A 16,732-nucleotide genomic window follows, 5' to 3' on the forward strand; every position below is an offset into this window, starting at 1 on the left:
TTATGGGAGAAGAAATGATAAACTTATATATTTTAAAAAAGAAAAGCAACAACTAGACTTTCGCATTTCTCTCTCCTTATAAGGTTTAAAGTGTCATAAACAAATGGTCATTATTGCTTTACAGTGGAAAAGATTTTGGAGTTCTCCCATGACATGGTAGCGTGTGCGGCGGGTGGTAGAAAACGATAGTCTAGCGAGGAATCATATTTGTATAAATTTAAATTGTAATAAATTCACTTACTTTTTTTTAAGATGGAATATATTCTTATTATCAAAATTTTTCACTACCAATTTAATACAAATTTAATCATCATTGGATAAAGGAGAGAAAATGCTAAAAAGTTTATAAAGAAAGAGAAAATATTGATCCAATGGTAATTAAATATGTAGTAAATTAATAGTGAAAAATTTTAGTAGTAAAAATATCCCTCATCTTTTTTAATACAGGTTATTGAATAATATCATGATTTTAATGTATAAAAAAAGTAATATTTTTTTTAATATAATTGAAATTATATACGTAACTCACGATCTGTTTCTTTTCTTCTGAAAACTAATAAAACATAACGTTTTTCCTTTAAACCAAAAGTAACTCACGGTTATGTATGATTTTTTTTTGAAAAAATTCACCAATGTTCCTGCGGTTTATTCCAGAATCACTTATGTTCATGTAATTTTTTTTATCACATATGCCTATGTGATTTGTAAAAGGGTATGTTTTTTATCATATATGCTCCTGTAATTTTTTATTTTTTACAAAACAAATGGGTATATATAATAAAGAAATTACAGAGACATAGATGATTCTGGTGCAAACCACAAAAGTATTGATGAACTTTTCCTATTTTCTTTTAACACCGGAGGTGTTTGGTATAAAGAATCTAATAGAATTCTTGGGAAACTGATGTAGTCCAAATATGTTTACCATATTTGGTTTGTGGTAAATATATCAAATACTGGTATATTATCTTGCCCATGAAATAGGTTTTTCACTAGACTCTGGAAATAAAAATTGCACTTTAAACCATGGTATTGTTTTAATCCTCATAATGGACAGACCAATTTTTCAATCATAAGACCAAAATGTCCTCAAAAAGTATAATTTGGAACTTGTCTGAAACACCACAGCCGCAGAAGAATGAGTAATTTCGTAATTTTAGTTAAGATTCCTATCAATATTTTATCACAAATCAAACATAACATGAGTAAAATTAACTCAACTTTTTTGGTAAAATTTTTGTCTACCAAACAGTTTTTCTTAACTTACTTGGATACAAATATTTCTCACCATATTGCGGGTAATATTTTTTTTCCCGATAAAAAAAAATATCTCCTGTACCAAACGTCCCTAAAGAAATTTTGATTTCGTTTTAGAAGATAATTTGAAAATAATTGTATTTTTTCTTTCTTTACGAACATAATAATGTCATGTCATGTCATATCATAAATAGAGAAGAACTATAAACTTTATTTGAGCTCACTAAAAAAATAAAAACACTATTTTGAGGGAATAGAAGATTAATTTTATTTATTTATTTTTTCAAAAAAGTAAATTGACTTTTGAGGATAGTCCTCTTGTCTATGCCAATATATATATAGACACACCGTCAATAATCTACGGATAAAACTAGTGAAAGGTAGTGTGTGTTACTTTAGGTTCATGTGAGGCCCAATCTCAATGACCCAAAAAAAGTAGGCCGAAGAAAAATAATAATGACATGTAATGGACCAAGGGCCAGGTACGGCCTGGAGACATAAACCCCACGTCTTAAAAGTCAAGACCCTCAATCTTTGCAAACCCCCGCGTATACGAGAAATCATACCATGGCAAGGGGGTGGTGCTCCACCGCTGGCGCCACTTGCAACGGCAGCCACAAACCGCTGGGCGCTGGTTTATCAAATTTCTAGTATGCTTCTTGCACACAATCCAGTGGTAATCTTGCCTCATTAAACCCTAACTCATTTGGGTTAGGATAAAAAAACAAAATAATAAAAGTTTGCACCGGTCAAAAGCCTCACAAAACTCTCTAGATTACTCAACCTGTGCGTCAGACTATCATCTAAAGTTATAATTTCAGTGTACCAACAAAAAAAAAAAAAGTTTTAATTTTAAAAAGCAGAAATATTTAATATGGTCCAGGATCACTGAATCTTTTGGGTGCTCAGTCTCATATTATTAATTTTTTTTTCTTTTTATCCCTGTTATTATCTTTCTTTTTCAACTTTATCCTCCTATTTACACTAAGGGACCATTTAAAAAATTGTGGTCCCGATTCACAAATAATAATCTCCATCACCCTGACTGAATTGAATACATTCAAAATTATTCAAATAAATAATTAATAAATAATTATTTAATAATTTCTTAAAATATTATATATAAAAATATTGATTTTCCATAATTTAATTTTTTTATTGAATATTATTTGCTCCCAAATATACAATTTAAATGTAATAAAAAATGAGATAGGTTATTCTACTTATTTTTTTTGTCTACATTTGCCTATCATTCTCCTATACTATTATATTATAATCTCTATAAGAGAGAAATAATAAAGGTAATTAAGATTATAATATAATGATGTTAGAAAAAGGTAAGTAAAGGTAGACAAAAAAGAGGTAGGTAAAATAATTTATCCCAATAAAAATTTGAATTACTTTTCAGTTAATCCGTTGGTAGTATATCAAAAACTTTATATTCTGTCCTGGAATAATTATATTTATCAATAAGTAATATTTACGGTGAATATTTTTATTACTCAGTAAGAATTTTATTTTAAGTGAAAATTTTTTGATGTTTTTTTTTTCATAAAAAATATGTTAAACAAGACTCTATATAAAATTTAAAATGTTATCTCATAAAATTATGGAATTTTTATACTTTTAACATTGTAAAAATAATTTTAGTAGTCTGTGGTCGTTTAAATTTTGTTAATGAATATTTATAGTTATAGAAATTGTTCTGTATTATTATTATTATAGATTTTAGAAACTTATTATAGTCATAATTTATAATTCGTAAAGATCAACAATTCATTTGAATATTTATTCTATTTCATTTTATAGATTTTGTCATTGCAATTTTGACCTTTGATCTATTATTAAATGATTGAATTTCATCACAAAATATGGTTTTGTTAAAATTAGATTTATTCTCATAAAACTTGTCCCTGTGCAAAATATTTTTTTTCCAACTCATTTAAATGAGATTAATCCTCTTTATAGCGTAAAGCACAGAGGTTTTTGCCATTGAGCCTAAGTTGATTCGCATAGGATTCGAAGCAGAGACCTTTTAGGATCCAATAAAATTAGAATAATAAATTATTAATTATTAGGTAAATAGCCTTTGTTTTAAAAATTCCAAACAAATGTATTCAAATTTGAATGATCTAGAGATTGTGAATCCATATTTCAATACAAATTTTGATATAAATACATTTTTTTTTGTATATGATAGCAATACATTTTTAAGTATTGTATTTAAGTGTATTTAAACTATATAGTTATTTTTTCTTCAAATATCATATAATATTTAATAAAATTTAAGTATAAATTAGGAATTCAATATCTTTCAGTTAAATAATTCAAAACAACAAGTAAAATAAAAAATAAATTCTTATTGAATTATTAAAATATATATATATATGTGTGTGTTATTCGTATTCTATATAATTACATATTAATAAAGTATATTATATATATATATTATCCATATTTTTTATTTTAATTTTAAATACTGGGTATTTAGATAAAGAATTTTTTTGGTTCGCGAATAAATCCTAACCCACTAAATTATGGAGTTTTAGGAGTCAAAGACTAAAAAAATACTCTCAAAACATGAATTTTGTGAGATAGGACAAAATTTAAAGGACAACCCAGAGGGAAATATTTAATATGGTTTAGGACCACTGAATCTTTTGGTGCTCCCTCTCACATTATTACTTTTTTCTTTCCCTTTTTACTTCTGTTATTTTCTCTCTTTTCCAATTTTACCATCCTATTTACACTAAGAGACCACCTAAAAAATGGAGGTCCCGGTTCACTATAAATAATCTCGACCTAGAGATTCAATATATATATTACATTTTTGAGAGGTATATGTAAATATGTAATATTTTGATTTGATTTTGGTTGATATAGGTGGGCTTCTATATATATATATATTACATTTATATTAAAAAATAGTATAAAAATATTGTAATGAAATTATGTGCATATAATGCTCAATAAAGTTATTTACACATCATTTTCTTTATAATTTTTTAGATGATAAAATAAGTAAATAAAATTTTTCTCTAGCTTTATAATTATAAACATAAACAATATGAAAAATATGGAAATGGATTCTCTCTTGTGTAATTTAACATGATCATGTCGTTTACAAAAAAAAAAAAAAAACGTGATCATGTCATGTGGGAGGATCTTAACCATTAAGAATTAAATCAACGGTGATGATTGTGTAACTTTCTATCCTTATATTTTTTCTCTTTCCTCTCTTATCACCATTAACTCACCCATGTATGATTAGGGCTGTGCATGGGTCAGGTCGAGTCAGGTTTTTGTCCGACTCGACCCAACTTGGTTTTTATAGGTCAGGTATTTTGACCCGACCCGCTTTCATTTGATCCAAGTCAGGTCTGACTTGGATTGAATTTTGTTGAACTATTTCAGAACCAGTTTGGATCTGACCTAACTTGGTTTCTGAAGTTGGTCTGACTTGGTTTCTGACTTGGGTCACATCTGACCTGACCCGTTTTTGACTTGGTTTTCTCACAAAATTTTGTCGAAATTTTTACGTTGAAAAGACAAAAATTTCGTCACAAAATTATTTTTTCATCGAAATTTTTACAAAAATTTTTTTCTATTGAAATTTAGTTTCCGTCAACAGTTTTGACGAAAATGATTTCTTCCATCAAATGTTTTACACGAAAAAAGAATTTTGTCAAAAAATTTGAAGGAATGTTTTTCGTTCAAAATTTCGATGGGAATGTGTTCTGACGAAAATTTTGACGGAAATTATTTCGAGGAAAATGTTTCATTTGAAACTATCGACGAAATTTAGATTCTCTAAAGAATTTTGACAGAATATTTTTTTCGTCAAAATGTTTTTTTTGTCAAAAAAATTTACGGAATTTTTTTATATAAATTGTTTCGTTGAAAATTTTGATGGAAATTTTTTATCAAAAAATTTGACGAAAATATTTAGTTGAAAATTTTCGATGGAAATGTGTTTCGCTAAAAATTTCGACGAAATTTTTTTTTTTGTCAAAAAATTTAACGAAAATTTTTTCGTCGAAAACTTTTGCGGAAATTTGAAATCTGTAAAGAATTTTGATGAAGTTTTTTGCCGTCGAAATTTTTTGCCGTCAAAATTATTTTATGGCGAAAATGTTTCCGTCGAAAACTTTCGGCAAAATTTGAAATCTGTAAAGAATTTTGATGAAATTTTTACCGTCAAAATTTTTTGATGACGAAAATATTTCTGTCGAAAACTTTCGCTGAAATTTGAAATCTATAATGAATTTTGATGAAATTTTTTGGTGTCGATATTTTTTGCCGTCAAAATTTTTTTGATTACGAATATGTTTCCGTCGAAAACTTTCGCCAAAATTTGAAATCTGTAAAGAATTTTGATGAAATTTTTTGCCGTCAAAATTTTTGAGGACGAAAATATTTCCGTCGAAAACTTTCGCAGAAATTTGAAATCTGTAAAGAATTTTAATGAAATTTTTTGCCGTCGAAATTTTTTGATGGAAATGTATTTCGTCAAAATGTTCAATGGAAATTGTTTTGAGGAAAATGTTTCATTTGAAACTTTCGACGAAATTTAGATTCTCTAAAAAATTTAGACAAAATATTTTTTTTGTCAAAATTTCTTATCGAAATATTTTTGTCAAAAACTTTTACGAATTGTTTTACAGAAATGTGTTTCGTTGAAAATTTTGATGGATATATTCTTTATCAAAAAACTTGACGAAAATATTTAGTCGAAATTTTTTGATAGAAATTTGTTTCGCTAAAAATTTCGACGAAATTTTTTTTTGTCAAAAAGTTTAACGAAAATGTTTCCGTCGAAAACTTTCGCCAAAATTTGAAATCTGTAAAGAATTTTGATGAAATTTTTTTCCGTCACAGAATTTCGATAAAAATATGTATCGTCGAAAGTTATTATGAATATATTTTTTTGTGAAGTATTTTGGCGAAATTTAGATTCTGTAAAAAAATTTGACAAAAAAAATATTCCGTCAAATTTTTTTACGGATACGTTTTTAGTCACAAATTTTGAGGAAAATATTTTTCGTCAAAAATTTTTACGAAAATTTTTATGAAAATATTTTCCATAAAAAATTTTGACGTAATTGTTTTACGTTAAAACTTTTCTTTTAATGTAATTGTGATTTTTTTCACATAATGTGTATGGGTCAAGTTTTGGGTCAGTTGGTCAATATTAAAACGAGTCAGGTCTGTCCCAAATAAAAGTGGGTCAATATTTAAATCAGTTCAAAAAATATGGGTATTTATGGATCAGGTCAAAGTCGGATCAAAGGCAGGCAACTGAACCAGTTTTTTTGCACACCCCTAGTCTATGTATGATTATTATGATTACGATATGATAATGTTAATTAGCAAATTGATTCTAGATAGAAGAGATGATAAGTTCGTTGGAGGTTGAACGTGTATGGATTGTAAAGTGAAAGTAGTGACAATTAGGTGAGGGCGTGAGGGTATGGGATATGATTATCCATAACCTTGTCATCACCTCTCAGCATTATTGTTATGTGGAGAGAGAAAAGGTTGGATTGGAAGGTTGCATATCTGGCGGGAGCCGCATTTGGCGTTGTAAAACCGCGTTATGGTTTGCAAATGCAGAAAAACAAAACAAAAACGAAGAAGAAGAGAAAAGAGAAAGAGAGGAAGAGAATTGAGAGGCTCTACGCATGCACAACACCACAAACAACACACACCATCTCATTTTCTTCCCCCTCTCTCTCTCTCCATGTGCCATCACAATTCACAACAATGGCTATATGCTCTACACATAGTGAATGAATGAATGAAAGCCTTATTATAATCATTGCCATGCGTTGGTTGCACACCCTCATCTCCTCCCATTCTTCCTCTTCTTCCTCTTCTTCTTCTGCAACCCTTGGGTCCTCCCCTTCCTTCTCCTCCCTCCCCGACCCCAAGAAGAAACCATCCTCCGACGCTACCACCCACCGCGGCGGAGCCTGGCTCTTCGGCAGCGGCAGAAAATCGACGCGCTCCAGGAAGCTCCGCCACGTCGGCGATAACGATGCCAGGTGGCATCACGACTCCGACGACGTTAACGTTGTGCCTTTGTCTCGTTCTCCGAGCTGCTTCGTCGACCGAAGCTACAATAGTCGCTCCAATACCTCATCGGTAGCGCCTCAGCCGTTGCCGTTACCGGAGCTGTCATCCCCCGCGCTTCATCGCCAGAGAGACGGGGAATGCCGTTTGCCGTCGCCGAAAGATGCCGCCGGGCCCACCGATAGAGTTGACGGCTCTTTCGACGGCGTCACCTCTGGCTTTCGAATGAGGAGGTAATAATTTTGTTTTCTTTTCTCCGAAACGCACGCGTCTCTGTGATTCCCATTAATTTTATTCCCCACAATAATTATATTAGACAAGTTAGTTTATCTCTAAATCCATCTTAATGAATCGGCCAATTATATTTTTGTTGATTATTATTATTATTAATGAGACCAGTGGTGCTTAATTTCTTGCTGCATATTCTGACCTTTGGATTTGCTTGTACAGTGTTTTTGCTAGCCAAGAGACAAGAAGGAACATGGAGCAGGTGGAAACAATAAGGTCACCACGGACGACGGTGCGTCAAGAAACGAGTGGTTCTGGAAGCAGACGAAGAGATAGCTTCACGATAAGCGTGCCAGCAAGGAGTGCTCCAAATAGTCCTTTTGCGAGTCCCACAATAAGCCCAACGAATGGGAGGAATATGGATGATTTTGTGCAATATTATTACGTGACACCAAAAGCAAATCAATTCTGGTCTGCACCAGAGATGGCAACATCTTTATCGGGGCTACCACCTCCTGCATTCTTTGATTTATCAGCATTAGGCAATGATCGTATCTCTCCACATCAAAGTCCACGTGCAAGAAGTCCCAACCCCAACCCCAAAAGCCCAACTAGAGCTTCTTCACCCTTACCCAGGTTATCCCTTGAGACCCCAACAACACGCCGTGAAACTATTGCTCCTCTCACTGTTCACCCCTTACCCTTGCCTCCTTGGCCTAACTCAGCCTTATTACCTTCACCATCTGCTACCTTTTCCCCAACTCTGCCTAAGACAGAATCCTTGTCAATGAAAAGCCAATGGCAAAAAGGAAAACTTATTGGCCGAGGTACTTTTGGAAGTGTTTATGTTGCCACCAATAGGTATGGATACAAATGTTTCGTAACTACTTTTAGCTCTTCCCTTCTCGGAAGCTCTCAACATTTCTTTCCTTCTTGACAGAGAAACTGGAGCATTGTGTGCAATGAAGGAAGCAGAAATATTTTCTGATGATCCAAAATCTGCGGAGTGTATAAAGCAGTTAGAGCAGGTTGTCCATCATTTGTTAGTTAATTCTGTTTATTTAGGATATATGAAATATGTAAAATGCGCTATCTGCCATGTCGTATTTATTATTATCATTTTTTCTGCTCTGCCTGTTTGTTTTGGACACTTAGTTGTTATCAGAAGTCAGAACCATATACTTCAGTAAAAAGTCAATGTGCCACATCCCATTGTGAATTTCACAGTAACAGTAATTTCCATTGCATGCCTGGATGAGAATGCATTGCGCTCATTGCTTTGGATTCTCTTGTACGTAACTGCTGGGATCAGACGGGTGTATGATTAGGATTATCTCATAATTCTACTTACTGAATAAGCTATCTGAAATGTTGTAGTTGTCTAAGATAATTATTCTTCTTGTTCACTTTATCCTCACTGCTAAGTTTATTTATCTTTTTTCTTTTTTTTTTTTCAGGAAATTAAAGTTCTTAGCCATCTGAAACATCCGAACATTGTGCAGTATTATGGTAGTGAAATAGTAAGCAATCTGATTCAACTGCAAAATGAATCATTATTTATAGAACTGCCACAAAACCTTCTAATATCTTTGGGATGTTGTGTTCTCAGGTAGAAGATAAGTTTTATATTTATTTGGAATATATCCATCCCGGTTCAATAAATAAATACGTCCGCGAACATTGTGGTGCGATAACAGAATCTGTTGTTCGGAATTTCACACGCCATATTGTTTCGGGGTTGGCTTACTTGCACAGCAAAAAAACAATTCATAGGTACATACAGGTCATATGCTTGATATGCTGCATAGCATGAGCTTCGTATCAAATTATTACAAAAAATCTCTACCATATATTTGTGCAAATATTTTTTAGTGGAAACTGATTTTTCTTTCCTTTTTTTCTTTCTTTCTGAAATTACTAATTCGGTGTGGATTTAGACCATCCGATGACATTTTTCTTTTCTTTTCTTGTATGCTTATAGGGACATCAAAGGGGCTAACTTGCTTGTTGATTCTGCTGGCGTTGTTAAGCTTGCTGACTTTGGGATGGCCAAGCATGTGAGTTGTAGAATTCCCACTCTCTGTCTCTTGGATATACTTTTGCTGGTTTCAGTCCTTAACTTATCCCTGGAGGGGAGAGCGTTACTCAGTGCGACTGTGCTATTTGAACACATAGTTATAATAATACTGTCACACTGAGTACTTTGCACTAAAAATATTACCCCTAGAGAGAATGGTTCTCTCAGGGCACAGATACTTTGGATTTCTAATTATTATCATGACTATCTTTGTACTGTTAAAAGATTCATGAAGAAGGAATTTGCATTATAAATGCAGGCATTAAGTCAAAAGGACCAAATTTATTGTTTCAAAAATTCCTCTCTATTGATTCAAATAAACAATTTTATGACCCGTTAAAGCCGATTCAGTTGTGGTTGTCCAAAGAAACTTCTTGTAGAATATCGGATACATCTGTTAATTTCCATTGCTTGAATATGTATATTGATGCTTTTGTTTAATTTTAGATTGGTGAGCCGTTGAAAGAAGTGCTTCTCTAAGTTCTATCTGTTCTGTAGTTCGAATTTTATGATATGGAATTGTTGTTTCTTTTGAGTTTTATTTGTTGGCTTCACCACCACAGTTGTAGTTATTTGTAGCCAATTATAATACTCTTGGGATCTCTTTCCGCAGCTAACTGGGCATGATACTAATCTTTCTTTGAAAGGAAGTCCATACTGGATGGCTCCAGAGGTATATTCTTACTCCGTATTACTCCGTGATGTCTCAAGAGTTCTATACTGACACTTGTTTCTTATACAGCTTATGCAGGCAGTTATGCAGAAAGATAACAGCTCTGATCTAGCTTTTGCTGTTGATATTTGGAGTTTGGGTTGTACAATTATTGAAATGTTCACGGGGAAGCCTCCTTGGAGTGAGTACGAAGGAGTAAGCATCTGTAGAAGTTTTCTCTTGTCTTTTATCAATTTGTTATTCTCAGATCACTTTAGTACCGTATAGCAGTAGAATTCTCAATTGGTAAAAAACCCCAATATTCTTGTATGGTTTTGCTAACAAAGAGAACTTCATATTTAGACATGGTTTATTATGAGCTTATATCAGATGCTGAAGTTTGCTAGTGGAGGATAATGTATCAACCTTTTTAGTTGTTTGGGTTAACTGATTTAACAAGCTTAGAGCATCTTTTATGCAACTTTTTTTTCTTTTTTTCTCTGTTTGCAGCTTGTGGATTCAGCAGAGATGCTGGATGTATACATGTCCTTCATTTGTTAACTTGCGTAAATTCTCATCTAATTATGCAGGCCGCAGCTATGTTTAAGGTTATGAGGGATACCCCTCCTATACCTGAAACATTGTCATCAGAGGGTAAAGATTTCCTGAGGCTTTGCTTTAAAAGAAATCCGGCAGAGAGGCCAACTGCTTCAATGTTACTAGATCATCGATTTCTAAAGAACTTACAACAGTCAGATGTTTCATCTTCCACCCAGCCGTATAATGGAAACACCTTGATGGTAATATGAATGTTGTCTCTCTTTTATATTTGCCAAACCATGCTGTTTGGTATTAAATTTAATTTATCTTACATTGACAGGATAAGCCCCATAGTCCCAGAGTGTTACCTGAAAATAAACCTGATCAGATTTCTATTCCCAGTGTACAGATTGCAAAAGGGAAATCAGCCACTGACAGGTGAGGATTTCTCGTTCCTTCCATAGACAACTTCCTGCATATTTGAACCAATAAATCCAAGATCCATCCTGTTCACTGCTTGTATATTTTAGCCTTGCATGCTGTTTTGCTTAATCTTTAAGCATTATCCTTTTTCTCTGCTGAGATTGGGCAAACATCTAACAAAATATCTTCTACGAACAGTGGCATCGCAGTGCCATACTCACTCTACTCTTGAAGCACTCCCTAGCTCACTCTCTATACTTGGCTTGCAACACACTCCATCAGATTTTGTGATTATCTGTAGCTGTGTCAAACATGGCAGTAGAAAAAAAAAGGGTATTTTCAAATGACTGCGCCGAGGGAAGTTCTCACTCATTAAGCCAATGACATGGTTCGCGCGGACTTTGTTCTAGGTGACTTGCAGCTGTGGCTGTTGTAGGTTCTTCTCCGAGATTATCACTAATGCCTCTGGAAGTAACGAGCATCTTCAAGATGGAATTTACTGCCCAAAAATCTAGATACAGATTTTGTAAATTATTAGAGTGCTCCAGCAGCGACACAAGTTCTGTTAAAAAATAAACAACAATAACAGATTTTTTTTTTTTTTCTTCATTAGATGGGATCGCTACAGTTACCAAATGACAACACTGTATTTTGTATTTTAAGAAAAATTGTGCAAAAAAGAAAAAAAAGAAAAAAATGGACTGAAAGGCACATTTTTAGCTCCCTCTACATTAGGATGAAGTCAAAATTATGTAGATGGTATGCATCTTGCTCATCTTCACATGAAGTCAAAATAAAAAGTGATACCTATAGTCCGGATTAAGGTGCCTTTGGGCACTGAATACTGATAGATGAGTGAAGTCGCCTACCATCGAGTCAGTGTTGATAGAGTGAAAACTGCCGTGGACGTCGGCCCTTAAAGGGGGTGACAATGCTACAAGTCCCACATTGGTTGCCTATACAACTAATGTGGGGTATATAAGACCTTGGACACTCTCATTTTTCACTCTATCAACACTGACCCGACCTTTAAAAGGGGTGACAATGTTACAAGTCCCACATTGATTGCCTATACAATTAATGTGGGGTATATAAGACCTTGGACACTCCCATTTTTCACTCTATCGACACTAACCCGACGGTAGCCCTTTCCCCCTTTGGAGGGGATAGGTAGCCCTTTCCGTGGCCTCAACTCTCAATGAAAGCACCAATTGTTATGAACCTTGAGATCATCACCCCAAGAGCTAGTTCAAAAGATAAGAGTGTGCAAGGTCTTATAAACCCCACATTAGTTGTATAGGTAACCAATGTAGGACTTGTAACAGAGTATAAATATTTGACAGTGTATTCTTCGAAATCTGGAATACATAGTTGAGATTATAAAAATTATAAACAAAAAAAGTTGTGAATGTAACTTGTTCCTTGTGTTAAAGATAAAACTTTTTAAAAATAAACTTATCTAAAAAGTGCACTAGTAAAGTTGTATTTTTTTTTTTTTGGTAAGCATAAGGGACTCGAAGCCCCAAGAAAAAAACTACACAGAAATATCAGAAGTAGACGAAACTAAATTACTACAATCAGCCTCAAATAGTTGCAACAGTTCTTTAGGACGGTGCATGAGTACTTGGAGACCAGAAACTCCTCTGAGTGCAGCCTTTGCGAGCCAATCTGCGCAAGCATTGTTCTCTCTGTTGGTATAGTTAAACTTGACCTCCCAATCTCTGTTAACCCATCGTTTGATTCTACGCACCATATGACTGTCATTTGGTTCTTCCTTCAATGATTAGCTTTCTAAACCCCATATTCCAAGCTAGTTCCAACCCAGTGAGGATCCCCCAGAATTCAGCCAAGAAAGGTTCACATCGTCCTATAGAATAGATGAAACCTCCAAGCCACATCCCTTTGTCGTTCCTGAATAGTCCCCCACAACCAGCCATCATGGAGTTGCTGTTAACAACTCCGTCGATGTTGAGCTTGACCCAAAAGTTTGGGGGAGGACGCCACCTTGACATCCCAGAGGAAGGCTCAACGTCAAATGGGTGGAGAAACTGCCCTTCAATACTGTCATGCCCTATCAGTGAAGCTTCCCAATTACAACTGAGAAGAGTTTCTCTTGTATGATGCGATATGATGTTTTGCGGGTTGAGTGGGGGAGAGAAATGATGGTCATGGATGCCTTTATTCCTCCAGTTCCACAAGCACCAACATGAAATGAAAAGAAATAGCGCCAATCAGGTGTATTTATCTTTAAGGATGAGTACCTCATATCTCGAGAGAATATTCAGTGCTCCCGACCAGTGGCGGACCCAGGAAAATTTTTTTATGTCCGCACATTTAGTGGTGGGGTTCGGAGGTAGCACCCCCGAAATTTTTTTTTGTAAATACAGTTTAGATTAACGCTTTATATACAAGGTTATGAACTCGCTCATAATCTAGTTGCTTTCATAACAAGCTGCAGGCAATAGTTTGACCAATCATTTTTCCCTAAATCTTACCAATCCTCCAAAACAAATATTAGAATATACTTCAGTACATCCATACATTCTTCATTCTATTTTATAATGGTGAATAAAAGAGTCAACACTACCTGTACTCTTCTTGGTCCCTAACAAAAAATTCGGTCCCCACTTTAGTCTCCAACAAAAAAAAAATTAATTACCTGGTCCCTATAAAATTCAAAGTGGAAACATTTTAGTCCTGTTGAGCAACTAATGTTGGTCTTTTTTGAATTTGTGAGGGATCACGATTTTAACTAAATTGATCCACTTTAAATTTTTTAGAAACCTCAAGACTAATTTTTTTTATAAAGGACTAATGTGGAGAATGTATTTTTTTTTAAGGACTTAAAAGCATATTTACTCCTAATATAAATATTGAACCAAGAGACAAATAAGAACCCGCAACCAAAAAAAAAAAAAAAAACCTAAAATCTTATGTCCGCTTGCGGACATGGGCGCCCACCTGGGTCCGCCGCTACTCCCGACTCATATGCATCGGAGGAGAGAGAGAGAATGTGAGAAGACAAAAAAAGAGGAAAGAGGAAGAAATAGAGGCGGGACCACCGAATATTTTTCCCACAATCCCACTAACACTTATGCACCGAAAATTAACATAGAGACAAAATTGAAACCCAATTCTTATTTAGTATTAAATGTAAAATATCTATTTTTTTAAAATTCTGATTCCATCACCAAACACAATATGACATTGTCAATCACGGTATGTTCTAACTTATTGTGACTCATTATCATCTATATAAGGCATTTCACATTAACATGCAAAGGGTTGAATCCTAAGAAACCAGATTACACAACTAAAACGCACTCGTTACACCCTCCCTCACAAAAAATACACCATTAATATCGATACATATCTCTTACAGAGGTACTAGGTCTTCATATCAGGACCCTTAAGCTGATACATTAAACAACACTCAATTTCCTTACTGGTTGTATATCTAGACTCATCCTATTACACCTTAGAAAAATTTATTGGTTCTTCGTACTAGGAGTCTAGGATCCTTAAGCTGATACATAGAGCAACAGTCAACCTCCTTACGGGTTATACATTTGAGCTCAGCCTATTACACCTCAGGACAAATTTCATACATCATATCTTAATTTATTAAAATTGAAGACAAGATAAATTTTATAAATAAGCTCACTTTGAATGAGCTTTTTCTTAATTCTAAATCCAAATATTATAAATACAAACAAGTCCAACGTGAGTTTCGCTTTATCCCTTGCTTGCTTCAATGTAAAATATTAAAAAAAATAAATTAATGAATATTATTCATTAAGTTATTCATAAAAAAAGAAATAAAGAATGTTAAAAAAAAATACTCAAAAAGTGATACGAAATTTTATGAATGAAATTATTTTTAAAAGAAAAACAAATTAAAATAACATATAATATGAGACTCGCCTGAAAAAAAATTATATAATAAAATTATATTAGATACCATTACATCCTGTTAATCTCTATACAAAAGAAGAGATATGATGTACCAAAAACAATAAGGAATACATTACAAGGTGAGAAATGCGAATGAAATATGAACCGTTGGGGTCATAGATGTATATCATTAAAGGTGAACTATATCAATTTTTGGGTGCCGGTAATAGTAGAGACCAAAGCACCGTAAAAACTTCTCATGATGCTGTGTATCAAAGGGGAAAATATGTATGAATGGACAGTGGCGGAGCCACACCAAAATTTTAGGTGGTGCCAAAATTTTTTGACATATTAAATTATCAAAATATTTATTATAATTACACAAATTAATTAGGAAAAAAATTTACTATAAATTCTAACATAGTTATCTAAATTATGTATTAAATAATGTCACATAATATTGAAAATTCAAATGAACAATTATCAATGATTATATATCAAAGCAAACATATAAAAAGGCACTAACCTTTTCGTTAAACATTTCAAACATAAGAATTTCACTTTACTCCCACAGCATAATAAGTAGGGAATAAGTTATTCTATCTACTATTTTTTCTGTCTACCTTTGCCTACCACTCTCCAACATCGTTAGATCAGAATTTTAATAGGAGAGAGAAATAATAAATGTAATTGAGATTCTGATCCAATGGTATTGAAGAGTGGTAAGCAAAGGTAGACAGATAAATGGTAGGTAGAATAACCTATCCCAATAAGTAATGGACCAAGCATTGTCCTAAGGATATGAAAACAAACAAATATAATAAATATATGCATAATAACATTTAATAAATAATTTAAAATATAATATAAAAATGCATACCTAAAATTGTAAACGACGCTCTTTTAAACTGACAAAATCTTTAAGGATAGAATTTCGCAATTCTTGAATAAGTTACTTTGTACTTGAAACTAATTGTATATCTTTCAAAATATCTTGAGATTTTTGCTGTAATGCTTGACAAAGAATTTTAGTGATGCTCATTATCTCTTTCATCAAAAATAAATTAAAGATAAATTTAAAGGAAGTGATCATCTTATAAGTTGCAGTAGCATCTCCTCTTTGAGAGTAATTTGAGCCCTTACTACGAATTATTTTAAGTAAGTAGCATCTCCTCTTTGAGAGTAATTTGAGCCTTCATTATGAATTATTTTAAGTACTGAACATGATTGCAATTGTAAGTCACAAATTAGGGCTTTGAAAGTGATTTTAATTGATGGGCTAGGTAAAAGGGTTTCGGTATTGAGTTTTATTTTTCTGATTGAAAAACATTAATATAATTATATTTATTTTTTTTTATTTTTTTGATAACATAATTATATTTATTTAGGTGGTGCCAAATTACAAATTTAATCTTAGTTAATTATAATTAATTATATATTTATATATAACAAGTAAAAAGATTTAAAACCAAGCAGGTGCCAAGGCACCTGCTGGTATAAGGGTGGCTACGCCACTGGTTAAGGTGGCTCCATATTTGTGCAGAGTAACAACTCCAGAAGTTAGTATATATGAAGATGCCCATTCTATA

At 33.0% G+C, this 16,732-nt stretch overlaps 1 protein-coding gene across 1 annotated transcript; it reads left to right on the plus strand.

Annotated features, from left to right (window-relative positions):
- The first annotated feature begins 7,080 nt into the window (after positions 1–7,080).
- On the plus strand, positions 7,081–11,764 carry LOC133287713 (mitogen-activated protein kinase kinase kinase 5-like). Its single transcript, XM_061485377.1, has 11 exons — positions 7,081–7,562; positions 7,780–8,418; positions 8,498–8,585; positions 9,015–9,077; positions 9,167–9,330; positions 9,539–9,614; positions 10,248–10,307; positions 10,377–10,502; positions 10,877–11,086; positions 11,167–11,264; positions 11,686–11,764. Exons 1-11 carry the CDS (start codon positions 7,081–7,083, stop codon positions 11,762–11,764), a joined length of 2,085 nt encoding a protein of 694 aa, XP_061341361.1.
- The last annotated feature ends 4,968 nt before the right edge of the window (positions 11,765–16,732 follow it).

Source organism: Gastrolobium bilobum, unplaced genomic scaffold (genome assembly GCF_033153095.1).
Source record: "Gastrolobium bilobum isolate Gb01-03AN ecotype WA unplaced genomic scaffold, APGP_CSIRO_Gbil_v1 utg2810, whole genome shotgun sequence".
Classification (NCBI taxonomy): domain Eukaryota; kingdom Viridiplantae; phylum Streptophyta; class Magnoliopsida; order Fabales; family Fabaceae; genus Gastrolobium; species Gastrolobium bilobum.

What these genes read in the sequence shown, in the direction of transcription:
- LOC133287713 (XM_061485377.1), top strand. Translation starts at nt 7,081, where the DNA reads ATGCGTTGGTTGCACACCCTCATCTCCTCCCATTCTTCCTCTTCTTCC. An exon ending in AGTATTATGGTAGTGAAATA is followed by an intron (nt 9,078 to 9,166) that starts GTAAGCAATCTG and finishes TTGTGTTCTCAG; the next exon opens with GTAGAAGATAAGTTTTATAT. An exon ending in CATACTGGATGGCTCCAGAG is followed by an intron (nt 10,308 to 10,376) that starts GTATATTCTTAC and finishes TTTCTTATACAG; the next exon opens with CTTATGCAGGCAGTTATGCA.